Source organism: Mya arenaria, chromosome 3 (genome assembly GCF_026914265.1).
Source record: "Mya arenaria isolate MELC-2E11 chromosome 3, ASM2691426v1".
Taxonomy (NCBI): domain Eukaryota; kingdom Metazoa; phylum Mollusca; class Bivalvia; order Myida; family Myidae; genus Mya; species Mya arenaria.
In genome coordinates, this window is record NC_069124.1 from 86311799 (window position 1) to 86331759 (window position 19961).

The window sequence follows — 19961 nt, forward strand, 5'->3', positions numbered from 1 at the left end:
ACTCGATCCTTATCAGTTACCGTAAAACAAGCCAGACCAACCAAAGGCAATAGCCAGTGCACCATGCACTTCAACTGCCACACTCGGTCGTATATCGACCCACGCAGGAGGAGTTCCAGTCTGCCTCCGTCTATCAGAAACTAAAACACTAAAAAAAACTGTTTTCACCAGATATTAATTGAAACTGCACAAAAGATTATTTTTATTGAACAAAGGCGAGTAAATAACTTGCAGTACTTATACGAGTTAGGTGCAATGACTGATCATCCGGGATGATGATGGTGGTGATGATGATGATGATGATGATGATGGTGATGATGATGATGATGATGATGATGATGATGATGATGATCTATCTTTTAAGAATATTTGCCTTGGCAGCAGATGGAACTTGATAAAAAAAAGTCAGTGAATCGAACACGCCTCTTGTTCATTGGTAGAATTTGACCTGACTGAGAGGTTAAATTCTAGCTGCATGTGTCTCATTTGTTTACATTTGTCTGACAGTTGAACTGAGTGTTCAGAATGGAGGACTACATTGATAGAGGAGAAGAAGTTGCGAAGATTTTACAGGATTATTACAAAGATAAAGATGGATGGACATTGTCTAAAAAGACTGTAAGTTTTAAAAGTGTAATACATCTCATTTAGTTGGTTAACTGATAATCAATGAACAACATATCTGATTATGAAGTCATTGAACTTTGAAGTTGGAAATTCATTAAAATACTTAAAATTCAATCTTTAATAATGAATTTTTTTTTTAGAGTAAAGAAAAGGGATTTAGGAACATTATTTAAGCCTGGTGCATATCAACTGATTTTTATATAATTTTGAAATGATTATGTCCAAAATTTTGGAGGGGACATGCTCCAGGACCCAATTTCTGGAAAAAGTGAAGATTAACAAACTTTTAAAAGTCTCTTACTTCATTTCATCAGAATACTTGGTTAAAATCTATTTTACAAAATATAAGATGATTTATCATAATTTCGTATTATAATCGTCATAATTTTCTCAAGAAATCAACATTAGATTACTGCACAAATTATATATTTTTTTTTTAAAAATTGTAAAAAAAATAGTGAAAAAAGCTTAATCCTGTTATAAGGGAAATAAAACTTCAAGAAATTGGGCCCCAAGTGCTCCTCCCTGAAGCTGCAAGTCCATCCCTGATTGGGAATAGCTACATTAATTGATGTTCCATATTTTTATGGACTAATATTGGCAAATGATACAACCCAGATAAAAATACCATTTGGACAAGATTGGTAGCTGCTTGTTCTTTTAATATGGTGTTGATCGGGCTGTATGGTCCACTGCTCAGTGCCATCTCATATCTACTGCTCAGCGCCATACTGAGCTTGCTGATCTCAGCAGTATGGTTCACCAGTAAGGCCTTAAAAAAAAAACATTTGGTTCCGGTTACCCGACCCTACCTACGGAATAGGCGCTGACCCTACCGTTTTTATAGTCAGTTTGAAAAAAAAAATGAAAAACTAAAAAAAAAAAAAAAAAATTTTTTTTTTAAATTGCTTTTCAATATGTAGTTTAAACCTTAAATGCTTATACAGAAGATTGCTTTAACACCATTCTCCAATGATGAAAATGATATTCTTATATAAAGCCTAATAAAAAAAAGATTAATTTTTTTTTTTTAAAAAGCCTACCTACCCTACCTATTTTTGAAAAGGATGTAACCCTAACCAAACAAATTTTTTTTTTAGGCCTAATGGATGTACATAGATTTCACTGCAAGTTTGATTTTAAGGATGTCTGTGAAATGACCAGTAGTCAGACTTGAATATGATCTGGCTTATATTTTTAAGATTTTGCTAGTCCTGCAGACAGTTGGGTTCAAAAACTAAAAGACTATGAGGAAGAATAAGGTTTTGAACAATACTAACATTCTATTGAAATAATGCTTGAATAAACTAAATGTATGTGTTCACAAACATTAAACATATTCCAACTTTTTAACTTTTGGAGTCCAACTGTAAAATATCTCTTGTATTATAGTCTTTTAACTAAGTTGTTACTGTACATCAATCAATCTTAACCATAATGATCTTTCAAACTGAGCCCTGTTGTGCAGTAATCTTGGTTTAATCATACTGGCGGAGCCTGGAGCCCCATAAATGTTTATAAGAAATTTTGGGTGGAAACCATCTGATGCTGACAGTGCTCCTTTGGTCATCAAATTTCTACTCAGGACTGACTCTGTGCCTCCTGCAGTACAATCTATTGCTAATCCTCAACACGATTATAGGCTCCACTGATAGCTTAAGCTGATCACGTTCACACATTAAAGAAGCATTCACTTTGTGGGTCAGAATATTTCTAGCTGTAAATGCTAAATTCTTTTATGGAGTTATCTAATTGTGCAGTGCAATGGTTGATCTATCTCTGACCCCTGCTACCAGTATTGCCTTTTCTTCACATGCTCTGACATAGGAAACACCACTTTAAAGGCCCATTTTCCATAAATGCATGATACGTAATATGCATCTGATTCCGGTAACTGTTTAATCTGAAACTGTTCCGTTTCATGAATGTGGCATATGGCATGATTGTTCAAGAAAGCCAAAATGTACACAGAAGAGGAAAATACTTCGGAACTCCCAGAAACAATTGTTCATGTCCCTCACAGGCAAGTGGACAACAGGGGCCGACTATGTATCACTCATTCATGGAAAAATGGCCATAGGCCAATAAAGTTCAAGTATTGAACTAAAGCAATAATGAATATTTAATTAAAGAAATATTTTCTGCACTTTATTGAGTGAACTAACATGATCATTTTGCTTTCAGAAAGACGGGGCTTCAATATCTTACAGACATTCAAAAGAGTTTGATGGCTATTTGTAAGTACACGTGCAACAGTTTTATTTCTTGATCTGCAAATTAATGCAGGATTTAAGAGAAAGCATTGATAAGCATGAATATGAGTGTGGGAGTCTAAGGAGTTACTTCTGTCATGCTTAATGAAATATGAAAGTAATCAAAACAGTAAAATGAGTCACAAATTCTTCTCAGTGTTGAAATAATTCATACAAGTTATTACGGCTGCATTTGAAAGTTTGCCTTCATTTATTCTTTAACTTTAGTAATTTTTTATGTAGAAAAATAAAATGGTGCATTCCTATCATCACAAATCTGTTTTGCAATTAATCGTTACTTGCATTATATAACAAGAGGCCTGCATGGAGAATCACTCTGCTTTGTCAATTGATGGATTTTGCATGTTAAAAGACTTTGGCATAATAAAGTTCTTTGATTCCTTTGGTAAACTTGAACAGATCAAATATTTGTTGCATGGTTTTTCTGAAAACTTTTTCTTCAACAAAATTGTCTAAGTAAACAATTATTTTAATAAAATTCAACCCAAATCTGAAATACAACAATATGTTAATGATTAAATAGTTTATAAAAACTTCTTCTATGCTTTGCTTGATAATTGTTTTTATACAGTTATGTACAGTTTGAAAATATTCAATGTACTGTACACTGCATATATTCAACTCATTTGACCTTGGATTTCATATTGTTATGGAAAAACACAAATTTAAAACAAACTTTAAACTTTTTATCAAACTTCTTAACTATTATTTATGAAAAGCTATTTCTTAAATGGTTAATTTTATTATTTCATTAAATTATGAACGTCTTTCATCTGGCTTATGGTGGTTGCACTAAACAAATACTATTATTTGTTTCAGAATACACAATACCTATTATTATGATTCTTTTCATCATTCACTGACTGTACCATTTATACCAACATAAGTATCACTGAGATCTTTGCACTCAAAGGACATTATTTAGGGATGACAAAATGACACTGTTATGGAACACTTGATGCAGAAATGGTATGCATCAAGTTTTCCGTTGCTGATTTTGTTACGAAACATCGATTGCGGTAACCATTTTAAGGATGAGTTTTGTACTTGGCTGACTGTCACCATATTGTGAGCTATTCATCACTCATGGAATGATGGAAGGGGTTTATTTGAGTTCACCCTGCACAAAGTGCAGTTTGGGTGTTAAATGGATATTTGCTTATGTGAATCATCAGTAGCAAGCACAGAATGTGAACAAAAACATTTTTCAGTTTGAATGCAAAGGTTACAATAAAAGGCCTTCATGAAATGAATTATTTATTCAACAAATATTTGGATTACAACTTGTATCATTGGCAACCATGGGAGACAAACTTTTTTGAATGAAGTGTTAATCAAGTGTTAAAATTAACTGCTCTTCAGTAACCCAGTACTGTCAGTTGTCTCCGTAGGCGTGTGGTCTAAGTGGCTGGGTTAAAACTGGTAGTGATCAGGCAGACCGAATACAATAAGAGCTTTTGTCAGAATACTTTTTTCTATGAAAAGTATGAGAATGAGCATATGTGCAAGTCAGATTTCCAGAGAGATTTCCTTGCAGACCAATGAAACTGCCTCATTAATTTGTTATGATTACACGATTTTCCTCATCAAATTGTCCACGGTACACAATGAAGCGTAGCATAGAAGTGTATAAGGGCTATTCGATTAGGGGTAACTTGATGATAAGCCATTTTTTCAATTCCTAATTTAGAGTTACTGGGCTACATGTATGAGACACCTTACACATTAACAAATTTACGATAGGGGTTCAGCAATGTCAAGGGGATGAATGAATATTGAAGGCAATAGTGGTTGGTTAACTATACTATTGTAACATTAACCCGGATATACACATACCCAGCCTAAACAGGGCTTTATTAGAAATAAATTGAGATATGAACCTTATTTTGCAGCTATGTACGTGCAAGACTAAAGCCCATGTATATGCCCATGTTGTGTTTTTCAGGTACAAGGTTGAATGTTTGTTTGATGCCCTTGTTGTGCATTTCAGGTACAAGGGTGAGTGTATGTTTGACGCCCCTCCTGCCACTGTATTTCGTTACGTCGACCCCCTACCTGATAGCGCTCGCGAGAAGTGGGACTCCAATATGAAGAAGATAGAAACTCTGGAATGGCTTCAGAAGGTGCGGACAAAAGATAGCTGAAAATCATATTTGTCTCGCTGATGCTTTCCTTGACCCCTTTAACATTCCTGACCTTCCCTGACCCCTGTAACATACCAAACTTTCCCTGATCCCTGTATTACAAACCCAACTTTCCCTGACCCCTGTAACATACCCAACTTTCCCTGACCCCTGTAACATACCTGACTTTCCCTGACCCCTGTAACATACCAAACTTTCCCTGACCCCTGTTACATACCAAGCTTTCCCTGACCCCTGTAACATACCCAACTTTCCCTGACCCCTGTAACATACCCAACTTTCCCTGACCCATGTAACATACCCAATTTCCCTGACCCCTGAAACATACCCGACTTTCCCTGACCTCTGTTACATACCCCATTGTCCCTGACCCCTGTAACATACCCAACTTTCCCTGACCCCTGTAACTTATCTGACTATCCCTGACCCCTGTAACATACCCGACCGTCCCTGACCCTTGTTTCATACCTGACTTTACCTGACCCCTGTAACATACCCGACTTTCCCTGACCCCTGTAACATTCCTGGCTTTCCCTGACCCCTGAAACATACCCAACTTTCCCTGACCCCTGTAACTTATCTAACTATCCCTGACCCCTGTAACATACCCGACTTTCCCTGACCCCTGTAACATTCCTGGCTTTCCCTGACCCCTGAAACATACCCAACTTTCCCTGACATCTGTAACATACCCGACTTTCCCTGACCCATGTAACATGCCCAACTTTCCCTGACCCCTGTTACATACCCAACTTTCTGTGACCCCTGTAACATACCTGACTTTCCCTGACCCCTGTTACATACCCAACTTTCTGTGACCTCTGTAACATACCCGACTTTCCCTGACCCCTGCAATATTCCCAACTTTAGACAAAGTTTGAAATGTGTGAATTTTAAAATTGAAATGAAAATGTTACTTCAAGAAGTGAGTACCCAGCAAATTAGTTTGCAAAAATTAGTATAACCTTTCAAATGAATAATCATCTTATGGTTAATTGCTTGTTGTGTATTGATAATTATTATAATTATACCCCTGAACACAAAGTTTGAAGGGGACTATATTGGAGTCACCATATGGTTGGTTGGACTGTTTGGCAAAAGCAAAGCACCCCTACTCCCACAGTTTTTGCGTTATCACTCTGATATTTGGTATTACCACCATGATTGGAGGTTTTTAACCCATGACTATTCTCGTATTCATTGACCCCACCCAACTCTTTTTTTGAGCCATGTGCCCTTGAATGTCATCTTTGGCTATATTAGATATCTTAGATTGATCAAATAAAAAATATTTTCAATCATATGATCATAAAAAACTCGCATGATTTTTTTTATTTTGATGCTTGCCTCAGTGAAGCAATAACTTCCTGTGTTAAGGTGTGGGGGAAATCATCACTTATGTGATATTTCTAGTTTAATGCAAAAACACTGCTAGCCCCTGCATCTGTTTGCCTAAGCCTTAAAATCTAATTATCAACAGCGAGATTATTTATTAACTACAGACCCGCCTGTCATCTTGGACTTTAAAAAAAAAATTGATCCTGCTCAGAACCCTTTTTTATTTCATGATAATGAAATAAGTATAAAGCGTGGGTTGTTTATTTTGTCTATTTTATCTCACTGAGTAGTTTTGCCAGGGCTAGCTTAAGTTTGGAATTTTAATATTGTACATTCTAAAAGTTTACATGCATTCATTCCTTTCTGTGTAATCAAACAAAATCCATATACAATCAAGTGGAAACAAAGTATTTATTCAAGGCGCTTGCTGGTTAATATAAATTAAATTGTTTTTTTTTACTGAATGCACATGTTTGTTTTGTGCTTTTCAAGTAAAAAATTTGTGTTTCTGTAATTTTTAGTGTCAGTAATGTTAAACCATTGAATTTGCATAATGTGAATCATCATAATAGATTATTAGTAGAATAAAGAAATATTTTAATTATTTTAATATCTTTATAAGTGTTCTGATGTCCTGTCTATAATGAATAAGCACAGAAAAAATAATTTGAAGCCGCATGGTGAGTGTTAATGACTGAGTGTTATGAAGAAAACATTTAAATGACAGCATATTTGATAAGTATAAATATTAACAATAAATCATCTCTGCTCATAAGTCAGTAAAATTAAATATATGAAAGTAAACACCTGTTATTTAGTGGTGATCAACCACCTACCATGGGGTTGGGTTACAATCTCAGCCTGTAATCTCTTTTTGCGAGCATTTTTGTGTGCTATAAAGTGTAATGAATGAGAAAGCTGTAAAATGTGAAAACTCAAAGTCTCCTTTTGTTTGACTTTTGGTGACAAAGAGTTGGTTTTAAAGTGCACATTGTTACCTATGTGAATTATGTCATTTAAGCGTAATGATATTTGATTGCTTTAAACTGATTTCCAGTCATGTTAAAATTGTAACATCAAAGAAGGTGAAATAAAAATTCCATTGTGATGTATTTATTACCTGTACTCTTTTTTATGATTTTACAATGTGAACTTTTTTCCAAAGGAAAGCCTTCATTTTAATTTGGCACTTGACCCTTCTAATATTGTCTTAGCTGGGTCAATATGGTAGAATCAAATATAAATAGGTTAATAATACACCAGAATGTAACATTTCAGATTAATAAAACCCCAATCCCCTAATTCCATGTTAAGAGGGCATTTTTTCCGTGAAATGGGTTCCAAGTCTGAAGTTACGCCCCCAAAGTTTATCCCCTTTAATGTCCAATCCTGAATCCACCTTGTAGTACATGTTTAGAACGGATAAACCGATAGGATAAACAAATAAAACCGTGATGTTTTATTATAGCCACCAGACAGGATTATTGATGTCTTCTTAGCTTTTGGAGCTTTGTGCCATTAATTAAGCCTCCCTTTTTCTTGCTTCGTGTCTAATGTGTGACATGTCTTTTAAGGATTTCCACATTATAGACATAATGTTCTAGACATAATGTACTGTAGGATTGCATTCACAGTGAAGTTTCATAAAGACTGGAAAATAGTCTCATCTATACTTTGGGACCAATTAGGCTCTGCTGGTACTCTCAGACTAGGCTGCATTGTTTTGCAAATCACGTAGTTCAAATTGGTCATGATCACTTTTAATGAATAATTCATCTCTCTTCAGAACAACGAGACTATATCTTCATGTCCGTGGGCAGAACCTTCTGTCATGGTTTTCCGATGACATTTTGCAGAAGTTAAAATGTCAAGATAGATCATTGTTCAAATCTGGCACTTCTGTAAAGATATATTTTTATGCTTCTTTTAGTTGCTGACACATTCTTCTGGAATATTATGAGAACTATGTTGTCATGGAAACACAAACATTAATAGGCAAGCTGGAAAATAACTTTCTTCATTTTATTAAGGCATACAAAAAAAATATTTCTTGTTTCAGATTTCCCGACCTACCCTCCTTTTTTGCCTGGAGCCTAAACCTTTTCATTGGCTTGAAAAATATTATTTTAATCCTTCGTTTGATTTTTTTCTTTTAAAAGTTAAATAAGTGTTTGGGGCTGTTAACAGTACCACTGAGTGATGTTTATACTGATTGTTTAGATGTTCTTTACCATGTAATTAATAGTTTTGGGTAACAGAAAAATCTGAAGAAAGAACTGCCTTATCAAAAAATAGAATAAATAAAAAAAAAAATCCAATCTTCCTACCAAATTCTTTGGGGGTATGACACCTTTTTTACACTTAAGGAACTTTTTTTATGAAGTTTTGATTTCACAAATTCTACTCAATGGTACTCAATTAATACAATTCAAGCTCTATAATTTGGCCTTGGCAAGGTGACATGTATAATTTACTTTTTGAATGAAAACAAATATTGTTCAGTGTGTGACTGTGAATGTCTGCACTCATAATTCAAGTCTTTGAGATGGATCAAAATTATTTTATCATAGAACATTGTCAAAAGGTTAAGACAGGCATATTAGTAATGAATTGAATGAATGTTAATTTAAGGAGTGATGTGTGTGTTTCTGTTGCAGGACAAGTTGCGGATCAACCGAGCATGTACAGCAAGCGCGATGATGGGGCTGATCTCGCCACGCGACTTTGTTGACCTCATTCTTAACAAGGAGACTGACTCCTACCTATCCACCAATGGTAAGCGTCATCACAAAATTAATACCGTGCCAATAGCAATAAGGCCACACCTATTGTGTCAGGTGACCTAGCAGTATGGACCTCGGACGATAAAAATACTCGATAATCAGACAGAAAACTGAAGAGTGGCTCATTAATCAATTTAAATTTGTTTTTATTAAATGTGATAAATGATACAGGTTGAAATTTTTGTTGTCTAAACACCAAAAAAATAATTTATTATTAAATGATATCTGCATTTACTACAAGATAAGTATTCTTGGAAAAGTATATTTTTAAAGTAAAATTTAGTGATTTCTTTGCCTTCCAATATTAATAAAAAAAATGCTTTTTCTTTGTAAAGAATGCTCATTCCACTCTATCTTATTGTAGCGTTATCAGCAATGAAGTTATCTTAAAGCTTCTTTGCAATGTATGAAAGTATACAAAATGATCATAATCATGTTTATTTTACATTACACACCAGAATTTGCTTCCTGCATGTAAATGAAAAACACTGGCTGTTTAATCTACCGGTATATACTATTTGTGAACTTATATAATATTAGATCTGTATTCTGAATTTTAAACATTTTGCAATTGAAATTACCATTGAATAAATATTAATTTTATTTTCTTAATAAACCAAATATGTTGAAACAAGTTTATAAGTATTCTGCTGAAAAGTCACAACATTGATATATATACTGATACTACAAATACATTTATAGAGCAACATGTCGGGCAATATCTGTAGTCTGTAATTTGTTATTCTCTAATCTTCATCTCCGTATTTAAACAATCATAATAAGCATATTTTTAACATATATATGCCATTTTCACCCAGTTTATCAAAATAAATGTATAGAAACATTGTATTACATTTACGTTGACAAATGCAGTTTGCCTTAGATCATGGCAAAAGGCAACAGGCAACCAATTAGCTCCACCTTTTCGGGACGCCTATTAGTCAGTCGGTTATCGATCGACTGCTTTGACTGACAGGGCATATCGTGTTAATTGCTGTCTTCTGATTTGTTGCATTATGCTCAAAATTGCTATTGATCTGTTGACGTTCTTGTTAATTACCGGTAATATTTCATTTAAAGAGTTATATAGTTTTTTATCTGTTTGTTAATTTTGAAAACACCTCCAGTTTCCATCAGGAGAATGTTTATCTGTATTATATGAAAAGCTTTCACATACATTTTCAGCTGTGAGTATTCGCTACTCAAAGTGTGCAGAGGAGAAGAAGTATGTACGTGGGTGGAACTACCCGTGCGGCCTTATCTGTGAGAAAGTGGAAGGGTGGGTATAACTCTTACTACATGAACAAGAAAACGAGGCTTTAGCAAGAATTTCTTGAAGGATCATTCCCTATCCATTTGATAACATTAAACAGTTCCTTGCATGAACTCATTTTTAACCTTTTCGTAAACATTTTCTAAAATGTTATCAAACTCCTGTTAAAGAGTTCAGAAAGATTATTAAGTTTTTTTATTGGCTAATAGTAGTTACAATATTGTTTTTATTTCATTGCAAGATGAATATCTTCTGGATATAATACTGGTAGTTGTGTTTATATCTATATAACATTCTCATAATCAATAATCTTATCTGGAAACTTATCGCTGCATGGATCCGTAAATTAAAAACATTCCAAGCTTATAAATTCAAGATACCAGTACACATGGTAGCTCATGTTAATTAAATAGCAGGAAGTGAGGATATAAACTTTGTAATCAATTATGAAATTCTTGAGAAATTGCTGCACATGGATTTTAAATTTGATGATAAGATATTTACCAGTTCATGGTATGATGTGTTTCACAGTGGCTCTACCAGAAAAGGGGCAGTGTGTCCCCCGCTGGATTTCTCTGAAATGCCTTTTATTTCCTGCTTCTCTCAGTTCTCTGTACACACGTTCAACTACATTTATTTGTTTTATTCAGATAATAGCACAGACATCTTGATATACTTTGAGCACTGTTTTTGGGGGTTTGGTTAGTTAAGTTATTTGCTATTCCCTTAAAGGATTTGATACTATACTTGACATAACAGACCAGCAAAACATGTATTGTATAAGGTTTAATAACATGTGCATGTACTTGCTTTTCTGGAAAGTTTTGACTAATTTCTAATACCTATCTCTACCTGAATCAGTACCAGATGTTATTATTTTGAATTTATAGACTCTTCTAAAATAACAGATCAGTAGCTACCATCCATCTGCTGTTGGAAGGGTTATGTTCACACCCGCGTATGTTCACACCAGGGCTATGCGCACACCCAGTATTCATTAAATCAGGCTCAGGGAGTAATGCCTCTAAAGGATGCTGCCAATACAATACACTGGATGCCTTTTAATATCTCTCTTTGCTCTTAGACTCCTAGCAACAAAGGTTGCTAATTAATGTGAATATTATGACTGCAGCATGTGCTGGGAAGCAATGTACATGTGTTAATAAATTCTGGGATACCAATAAAGTCTTTCATCTACCAAGCTGTTGATGATGTTCAAATACCTACAGTTACCTTAAACTTCCTATTAGATGCACATGCCTTAATTGAGTTTGCTCGAGGCTGTTTATGTATCTTTTTTGTGATTCTGTGACTTGAACAATTCATACCTTGACTCTTATCTTAAAAAATCAATTTGTTATGATGAGCGTTACATAAGCGCCATACCTTTTTAGCATATTATGCACCGGCTAAGGCTGCTGCTGTATAAACCCATACCCTATCGTATAATTTATGTTAAGAATTTGAATCTGGAAGTATGAACTTCCTGTCCATCAAATTTGGAAGTTTTTCACTGAAATGTGGAAGTTTAGGTCTCCTGAATAAGATATCTTTTTCCACTATTTTTCAATAAGTATTAAAAATCAAATAATTTGCAACTTTAACTTGCCAAATTCACATACTTATACTATAATGATTCATCTTTCTTAAAGACTGATTGAAATTGTGACCTTAAAATTAATATTGACATCAGGTTTTGATATTTTTAACTTCCAAGCTTTCAACTTTGGAAGTTTACTTCAAAATTATGGAAGTTTTTGTACTTCCAAGGAATCAATTTTGGAAGTTTTAACCCATTTCTAGGGAGTAATATACTTCCAAACTTCCTTTAAGGGAAGCCCTGTGTTTCACACCACCTACATTGATAACAAAGCAAAACATTTCTCATTCTTGCCAAAAGTTGTATATTGATTTGTTGAAGGAATGTGTTCAGTGGGCTATTTGATTGATTTACACACTAGGATGTATATACAGCTATGCCGTAGCTAATACGGATTGCTGATTGGTTAGTTGCAGGCTTTCAACTCCCCCTTCAATCAAGGCGAATGGAAATGTTGACAAGCATAGTCAGTATTTGATATTTATGACTCTATACATTAGTGATCATCAAATTTAACAGATTTTAAAAAGTTTGCTTGCTGGATGGGGAAAAATGGTCCTATTTAGCTTAAAGGGTTCTCAAAATGACAGGTTCCTGGCACGTCTTATAGGACATTTATGATTGGTGGTATTATAGTTAGTTCCTGATGAATCAGCAAAATGCTAAAATAAAAATGTTCCCTTTGCTCTTATCTGATTAATGGTATTGATGAAAAAAAGTAGTATCTTAGGATATGAATGATATTTTCTCCTAACTATAAAAAGTGCTCCTGTCCTAACAAATTGTGTCATGGGAACGTTGTCTTACAATGTGGTTATTTTGATTTCTTACTTTTTTAATTGTCTTTGTCAAATCATCATGTTCTGTTATGTTGAATTGCTGTCAACTAGTACAAAATCCTGTTATATTAGGGTATGCTGCCTTTGTTCATATTTCACTGGGAAACACATGCTTAACTTGAGAAGATCTTAAATCAGTTTTCTGCATCTGCCTGTAAAAACACTACGAAAGCAGATCTAAACAACAAATTAACTGTGAAATCATAATCACGGGGTTTGAATTTCTTAAGATATCATATATTCATCAGACAGCCAGATAGCAACTGGATGCCCCTTGTCTTGCCAAAAATTAGCTAAACATTCCTGTGAAGGAACATGCTACTAAATATCATACTTTTTATGTCTGTATAATGTACATAATAATTGTTTTTAAATCACAGTATAATCTGCAGAAACATGACATAACATTTTACATCTTTGGCTAACACACATTTACATAGTTTTGCTGTTCAAAACAAGGAAAACCATTGCCATTTATTATCAGGTGTTTTTATGTTTCAACCTGTCGCCTGTGTCTGTAGACTGTAATGTTATATCAAATATTGATATCTTCTGTTATAATCTTGTCTTGTTCGTGTTGCCATTACTTTTTATATTGTCCTGTGGCTGACTTTACTCATGGAGATTTTTATAAAACGTAACTGGCCTTATACTTCAGAGTAAGTTGATCTTTTCTTTGAGTTTGGCAAAGCCTGCACCATTGGCCATGTTCTGATGTGTGTAAGGCTGTGTTTTATCTCTCAATATGTTACAGGAACACAAGTATTAGAGATCAGGGGTTTTAAACCTGATGCCCAGCCCTAATTTGGGACAGGATCAGTGTCGGGATTGTCTGAGAGGTTGGGTAGGGGATGATGTAGTAGTTCAGATGGATGTTGGTCCCGGAGCGATCTTAAGTTGTTTTAGGTTAATGTCGTGGGTTCAAGCCCCAGAGGTCTATAGTACATACAAGTACATTACTCCCTGATTACTGTTTTCTCATCAGTCAGTATTTCTGTTGTCTATACTTACTTCAAAAACTGTAAAAATTGGCTATTTATACTAATTGTTGCTACATTCATTGAAAAGGGAGACAAGTGCTAGTGATATTTCAAACATTTTGTTAATATTGCCTCCCTTTACTAATAATAACCTTCCAAATGTTGTTCTGTATTTCAGAGAGCCAAACAAAACAAAGCTAGTCAGCCTGATTCAGCCAGACATCGGGGGCATGTTGCCACGGACCATGGTTGACTCGGCGATTCCATCATCCATGACTTCATTCTTCTCTGAACTGAAAGAGGCCCTGAAGAAAGATGGTATCTCCAGTTGAACAAATCCATATGGCTAGATACTTATCATCTTCTCAACAACTACCAACATTTTGTTACACATCCATATTCTTATTATTTATTCAAAAAGTCAGTGATATTTAGTTACGGTATATAAGACAAACCATCCCTTATATCATTACGTTTATATTGTATACTGTTTGAATAGTTCAGTAAAAAGAACACTTTTTTGTTTGGGACACAGCTCAGATAGTTGTCAAGAATCATTGTTTGATGGGTTATGCAAGAGTTTCCATAAAAAAGTTATGCTGTTCTTGGATCTTGTCTGGAGTATTCTCTGTTATGGAATTTGTCAAAAAGGCTCCTAATTATTTTATTTATTTGTGTACTCAGTCTCGCCATCCAGATTTTTTTCAAGGTTAATTGCCTTCTAATTGCATATCCACTGACAACTCTTTGTTGAGAATTGCAACCACTATGCCATCAGCATTTAACTTGCAGCTCTCAGCCAACTTTAAAAACTCCTGTTGAAAGATTCAACTGATTTGCTGCTTTTTTCTCCAGAGTTGGATATTGGTCTTACATGAGTAATGTTCTTTTTAGATGTGAAATGTCCATTGAATTTACCCAACACGGTATCATATTTATTTTGATCATCTGCCAAAAGTTCTAGATAAATGTTCAGGGTATTTTGCTATGGAATATATTGAAGATGAAATTTACACATCTACTTTGTGCAATTTTGAAGCTGTTTTTATAGCGTATACAAACGGTTTCTCCAATCATTCCCTTTTGTCAGCAGTGAAAAGTCAAAATCTGGCGTATGAAATTTGTTCATTTTGTAATCTGTGATTTAATCTGGTGGTCCTGAAAAACTATTTCAGTAGCGCTGAATATTTTCTTTTATTTTTCGAATTATTTCCATGCTCAATAGCAGTAGATTTCATCCCTTTTCTGACACCATGTCATGAAATTGGGTGGGCAGTTCAGAGTTTTATACTGACAGTTATTACTTTAATACTTAGTAACTAGGGATGGCAACGAGTAGTAAAATTAATACTTGAGTACTCGGACGATCGTTCGATCGAGTACTCAGGTACTCGATTACTTGGAAAAATTGAATATGTGTTCGCAAAGACAAGATTGTGTATACATGTATCGTTAAAGATATTTTGGTAATTCACATCTTAATGTGTTGTTTTGGCAAAACTATTTTGGAAAGAAACATGAATGTGCTTAGATATGTTTCGTCCATTTTGTCTAGGTTTCTGGAATAATAATATCCTACAGTTCCCAGTCATGATTTTACTGAGATTCAAACAGCATTGCCCTACTTGTCCAACAGCATTGCCCTACTTTTAATGATGTGTTTATCAACCAGCATTAGTGCCACAGTTGACTGACCTATCCATGGGCCTTATTCACGTATATATCTTAGCCTCAAATGTAGACTTAGAACTCAAGACTATGACATTGGGCTGTAAAGCGGTGTTCACTAATGTTTATAAAAAATGTACCTGAATACCGCCCCAGGCTCCTGACAGAATAGGCTTTATATTTTATAGAAAGGCAGAACTAAAGATTTAATGATATGTCCCGACTCATTGATATCTTTTTATTTTTTATAAAAAACCTCTGTTAGTTTAAATCAACAACAGCATGTATTTCATGATGGGTTTCTATTATGTGTCAAAACTTAAATAAAGATATGTATTTTTAATGAAAAATATTCTTTGAAGATGAAAAAAATATTGATAAAGCTATTCTATTATATCAGACATTCTGTATATAAAATTATGTTTCTTATGATGAAAAAAAAACTGTAATTATTGTTGACAAAATTACGTTTGTAATTGGTAGTGCTTCTGTTGAAATGTAGTGTGTTGTTCTCTTGTTTCATGTTAGAAGTTTTAGTGCCAAATATACCAAAAAATATACAGTACTTATCATGACACATTTCTACTATCGACTGTATTTTACATTTACATTGTGAAAGGATGTTTAATACTTGTTGTGACTTTGGATTCTAAATAAGTTATTTTGTTTTAGGATCCAATAATATTAAGGACATATACCTGGTGATAAGTAACAAAAAGGCATATTAAGTAGTGCACATTTATTTTATCAACAGTGGGTCGTTTGGAGTTTAAAGACAGAGACCAGCAGCACTGGTTGATTCTCAAAGCCAACCCATGTACCCTGATAACAAACCCTGGTTAAGCCTCACTGGCTATAATAAACAATGATTATATCTCAATGACCACCTCTGTCAACTCCTGTACCGGAATAGTAAAGCCTGGTTAACTCACAGTGCCCACCTCTGTAACCGTTGTACCCAAATAGTTAACCCTGGTTAACTCACAGTGTTCACCTCTGAAAACCAATTTACCCCTTTTACATAAATAGTAATCTTTGGTTAACTCACAGTGCCTTCCTCTGTAACCCTTGTACCCAAATAGTAAACCCTGGTTAACTCACAGTGCCCACCTCTGAAAACCAATTTACCCCTTTTACCTAAATAGTAAACTTTGGTTAACTCACAGTGTCCACCTCTGTTAAATCTTGTACCAAAATAGTAAAGCCAGGTTTACTCACAGTGCCCACTTCTGGTAACCTTTGTACCGGAATAGTAAACCCTTGTTAACCCACAGTGCCCACCTCTGTCAACCCATGTACTGGAATAGTAAACCCTGGTTAACCCACAGTGCCCACCTCTGTCAACCCATGTACTGGAATAGTAAACCCTGGTTAACTCACAGTGCCCACCTCTGTCAACCCATGTACTGGAATAGTAAACCCTGGTTAACTCACAGTGCCCACCTCTGTCAACCCATGTACTGGAATAGTAAACCCTGGTTAACTCACAGTGCCCACCTCTGTCAACCCATGTACTGGAATAGTAAACCCTGGTTAACTCACAGTGCCCACCTCTGTCAACCCATGTACTGGAATAGTAAACCCTGGTTAACTCACAGTGCCCACCTCTGTCAACCCATGTACCGGAATAGTAAAACCTGGTTAATTCACAGTGCCCACCTCTGTCAACCCATGTACCGGAATAGTAAACCCTGGTTAACTCTCAGTGCCCACCTCTGTCAACCCATGTACCGGAATAGTAAAACCTGGTTAACTCACAGTGCCCACCTCTGTCAACCCATGTACTGGAATAGTAAACCCTGGTTTACTCACAGTGCCCACCTCTGTCAACCCATATACTGGAATAGTAAACCCTGGTTAACTCACAGTGCCCACCTCTGTCAACCCATGTACTGGAATAGTAAACCCTGGTTAACTCTCAGTGCCCACCTCTGTCAACCCATGTACTGGAATAGTAAACCCTGGTTAACTCTCAGTGCCCACCTCTGTCAACCCATGTACTGGAATAGTAAACCCTGGTTAACCCACAGTGCCCACCTCTGTCATGAGCGATTAAAGTATAAAAAAACTTGATAAACTCTCTGATAAATGATTATAGTATATAAATATTTTCATTTTTTGGGAAGTACGGATCCATTTTTTATACCGGTAGTTTGATATGCTCATGAATTGTTACGTTGAAAACTTTGTAATTACATGTTTTCATAGATACCTAAGTCAGAAGTAGTCCTTGTTGCGAAGATGTAAAATTGCCAGTGTTTATGTCAGTGCATTATTTTCAATGTGCTTTAGATATTGTGTTGGCTTGATCATTGATGGTACTGTCTCTACATTCTGGTGCAAACATTTCATGTCCTGTCCATGATATTTGGTCAAGATATTGGAATTATTTCTTTTCATTTTCAGACGTTTTGTGTGCTAGTATACCTGATCATACTACTGGTAAATAAATCATTTTGACCAAGCATATTATTATGTTGCTACTATATCTTCTACATTTTATTTTCAGACACAGTTTAAAACATCAATGTTTTTTGTTTGTTTGTTTGTTTGTAATCTTAAATTATTTGTAAAACAGGGTATTATATGCATCGGGGATTGATTTTGTAAACCAAACTATTTATTTCTCACTGAATGACCAAGGAATCCAACTCAATGCCTTTCTTGTATTGAATTAAATATTTTCATTTTTACTCATTTGTGAAGTAGAATGTTAATATAAAATCATAATAAAGTATGTATTTGTGTTAAGTGTAATGACTATGTCAAATGTCAGTTTAATATCCTCATGAATTACAATTAAACCAATATTTATTAATTTATTTCCAATAGTAGCTGTATGAATTTCAATAGTTATTAATAGATTTTCAATCCAATATAAAATGAAATTTTATAGAATTCAAGTCATGAATTTCGTTGTACCAATATTGATAAAGATTTGCAATTGAAGCAGTATGAAGTAGTGAGTACTGCTTTGAAAGTTTCTGTTGTTGTGTTTTCCTGCTAAACATTGTAGAGCCAGTGATGTTTTGTGATCTGTGATGACTTTGTGATCAAATAAAACTGTAGACTCTTGTTATGAGTCTGAAGTTGACAATGTTGTCCCATTTTATTTAAAACAAGAGAATGAGACAAATGCCCCTGAAAGGCATTGTTGGACAGATAACCATTTGTATTTGGGCCTGTATGGACGGGTAGCCATTATATTTGGGCCTGTATGGACAGGTAGCCATTTGTTTTTGGGCCTGTATGGACATATATCCATTTGTATTTGGGCCTGTATGGACATATAACCATTTGTGTTTGGGCCTGTATGGACATATAACCATTTGTATTTGGGCCTGTATGGACAGGTAGCCATTTGTATTTGGGCCTGTCTGGACATATAACCATTTGTATTTGGGCCTGTATGGACAGGTAGCAATTTGTATTTGGGCCTGTATGGACATATATCCATTTGTATTTGGGCCTGTATGGACATATAACCATTTGTTTTTGGGCCTGTATGGACATATATCCATTTGTATTTGGGCCTGTATGGACATATAACCATTTGTATTTGGGCCTGTATGGACATATAACCATTTGTATTTGGGCCTGTATGGACATATAACCATTTGTATTTGGGCCTGTATGGACGGGTAGCCATTATATTTGGGCCTGTATGGACAGGTAGCCATTTGTTTTTGGGCCTGTATGGACATATATCCATTTGTATTTGGGCCTGTATGGACATATAACCATTTGTGTTTGGGCCTGTATGGACATATAACCATTTGTATTTGGGCCTGTATGGACAGGTAGCCATTTGTATTTGGGCCTGTCTGGACATATAACCATTTGTATTTGGGCCTGTATGGACAGGTAGCAATTTGTATTTGGGCCTGTATGGACATATATCCATTTGTATTTGGGCCTGTATGGACATATAACCATTTGTTTTTGGGCCTGTATGGACATATATCCATTTGTATTTGGGCCTGTATGGACATATAACCATTTGTATTTGGGCCTGTATGGACATATAACCATTTGTATTTGGGCCTGTATGGACATATAACCATTTGTATTTGGGCCTGTATGGACATATAACCATTTGTATTTGGGCCTGTATGGACATATAACCATTTGTATATGGGCCTGTATGGACAAGTAGCCATTTGTATATGGGCCTGTATGGACATATAGCCATTTGTATTTGGGCCTATATGGACAGATAGCCATTTGTTATGGGCCTGTATGGACAGATAGCCATTTGTTTTTGGGCCTGTATGGACATATATCCATTTGTATTTGGGCCTGTATGGACATATAACCATTTGTATTTGGGCCTGTATGGACATATAACCATTTGTATTTGGGCCTGTATGGACATATAACCATTTGTATTTGGGCCTGTATGGACATATAACCATTTGTATTTGGGCCTGTATGGA

General features: G+C 35.1%; 1 protein-coding gene across 2 annotated transcripts; it reads left to right on the top strand.

Moving 5' to 3' along the window:
* The first annotated feature begins 465 nt into the window (after positions 1–465).
* LOC128228199 (stAR-related lipid transfer protein 5-like) lies at positions 466–18622 on the top strand. 2 transcript variants are annotated; one of them, XM_052939362.1, is made up of 6 exons: positions 466–618; positions 2812–2864; positions 4891–5023; positions 9040–9157; positions 10351–10444; positions 14036–18622. In XM_052939362.1, exons 1-6 carry the CDS (start codon positions 526–528, stop codon positions 14187–14189), a joined length of 645 nt encoding a protein of 214 aa, XP_052795322.1. In that variant the 5' UTR covers positions 466–525; the 3' UTR covers positions 14190–18622. The 2 variants fall into 2 exon arrangements, with proteins under 2 accessions (XP_052795322.1, XP_052795323.1); XM_052939363.1 differs by lacking the exons at positions 466–618; positions 2812–2864 and adding an exon at positions 3939–4500.
* Positions 18623–19961: the final 1339 nt, after the last annotated feature.

Excerpts from the sequence above, each read along its gene's own strand:
- LOC128228199 (XM_052939362.1), top strand. The coding sequence starts at position 526 with ATGGAGGACTACATTGATAGAGGAGAAGAAGTTGCGAAGATTTTACAG. Across the intron at positions 619-2,811 it reads GGACATTGTCTAAAAAGACT|AAAGACGGGGCTTCAATATC; the intron begins GTAAGTTTTAAA and ends TTTTGCTTTCAG. Across the intron at positions 5,024-9,039 it reads CTCTGGAATGGCTTCAGAAG|GACAAGTTGCGGATCAACCG; the intron begins GTGCGGACAAAA and ends TTTCTGTTGCAG.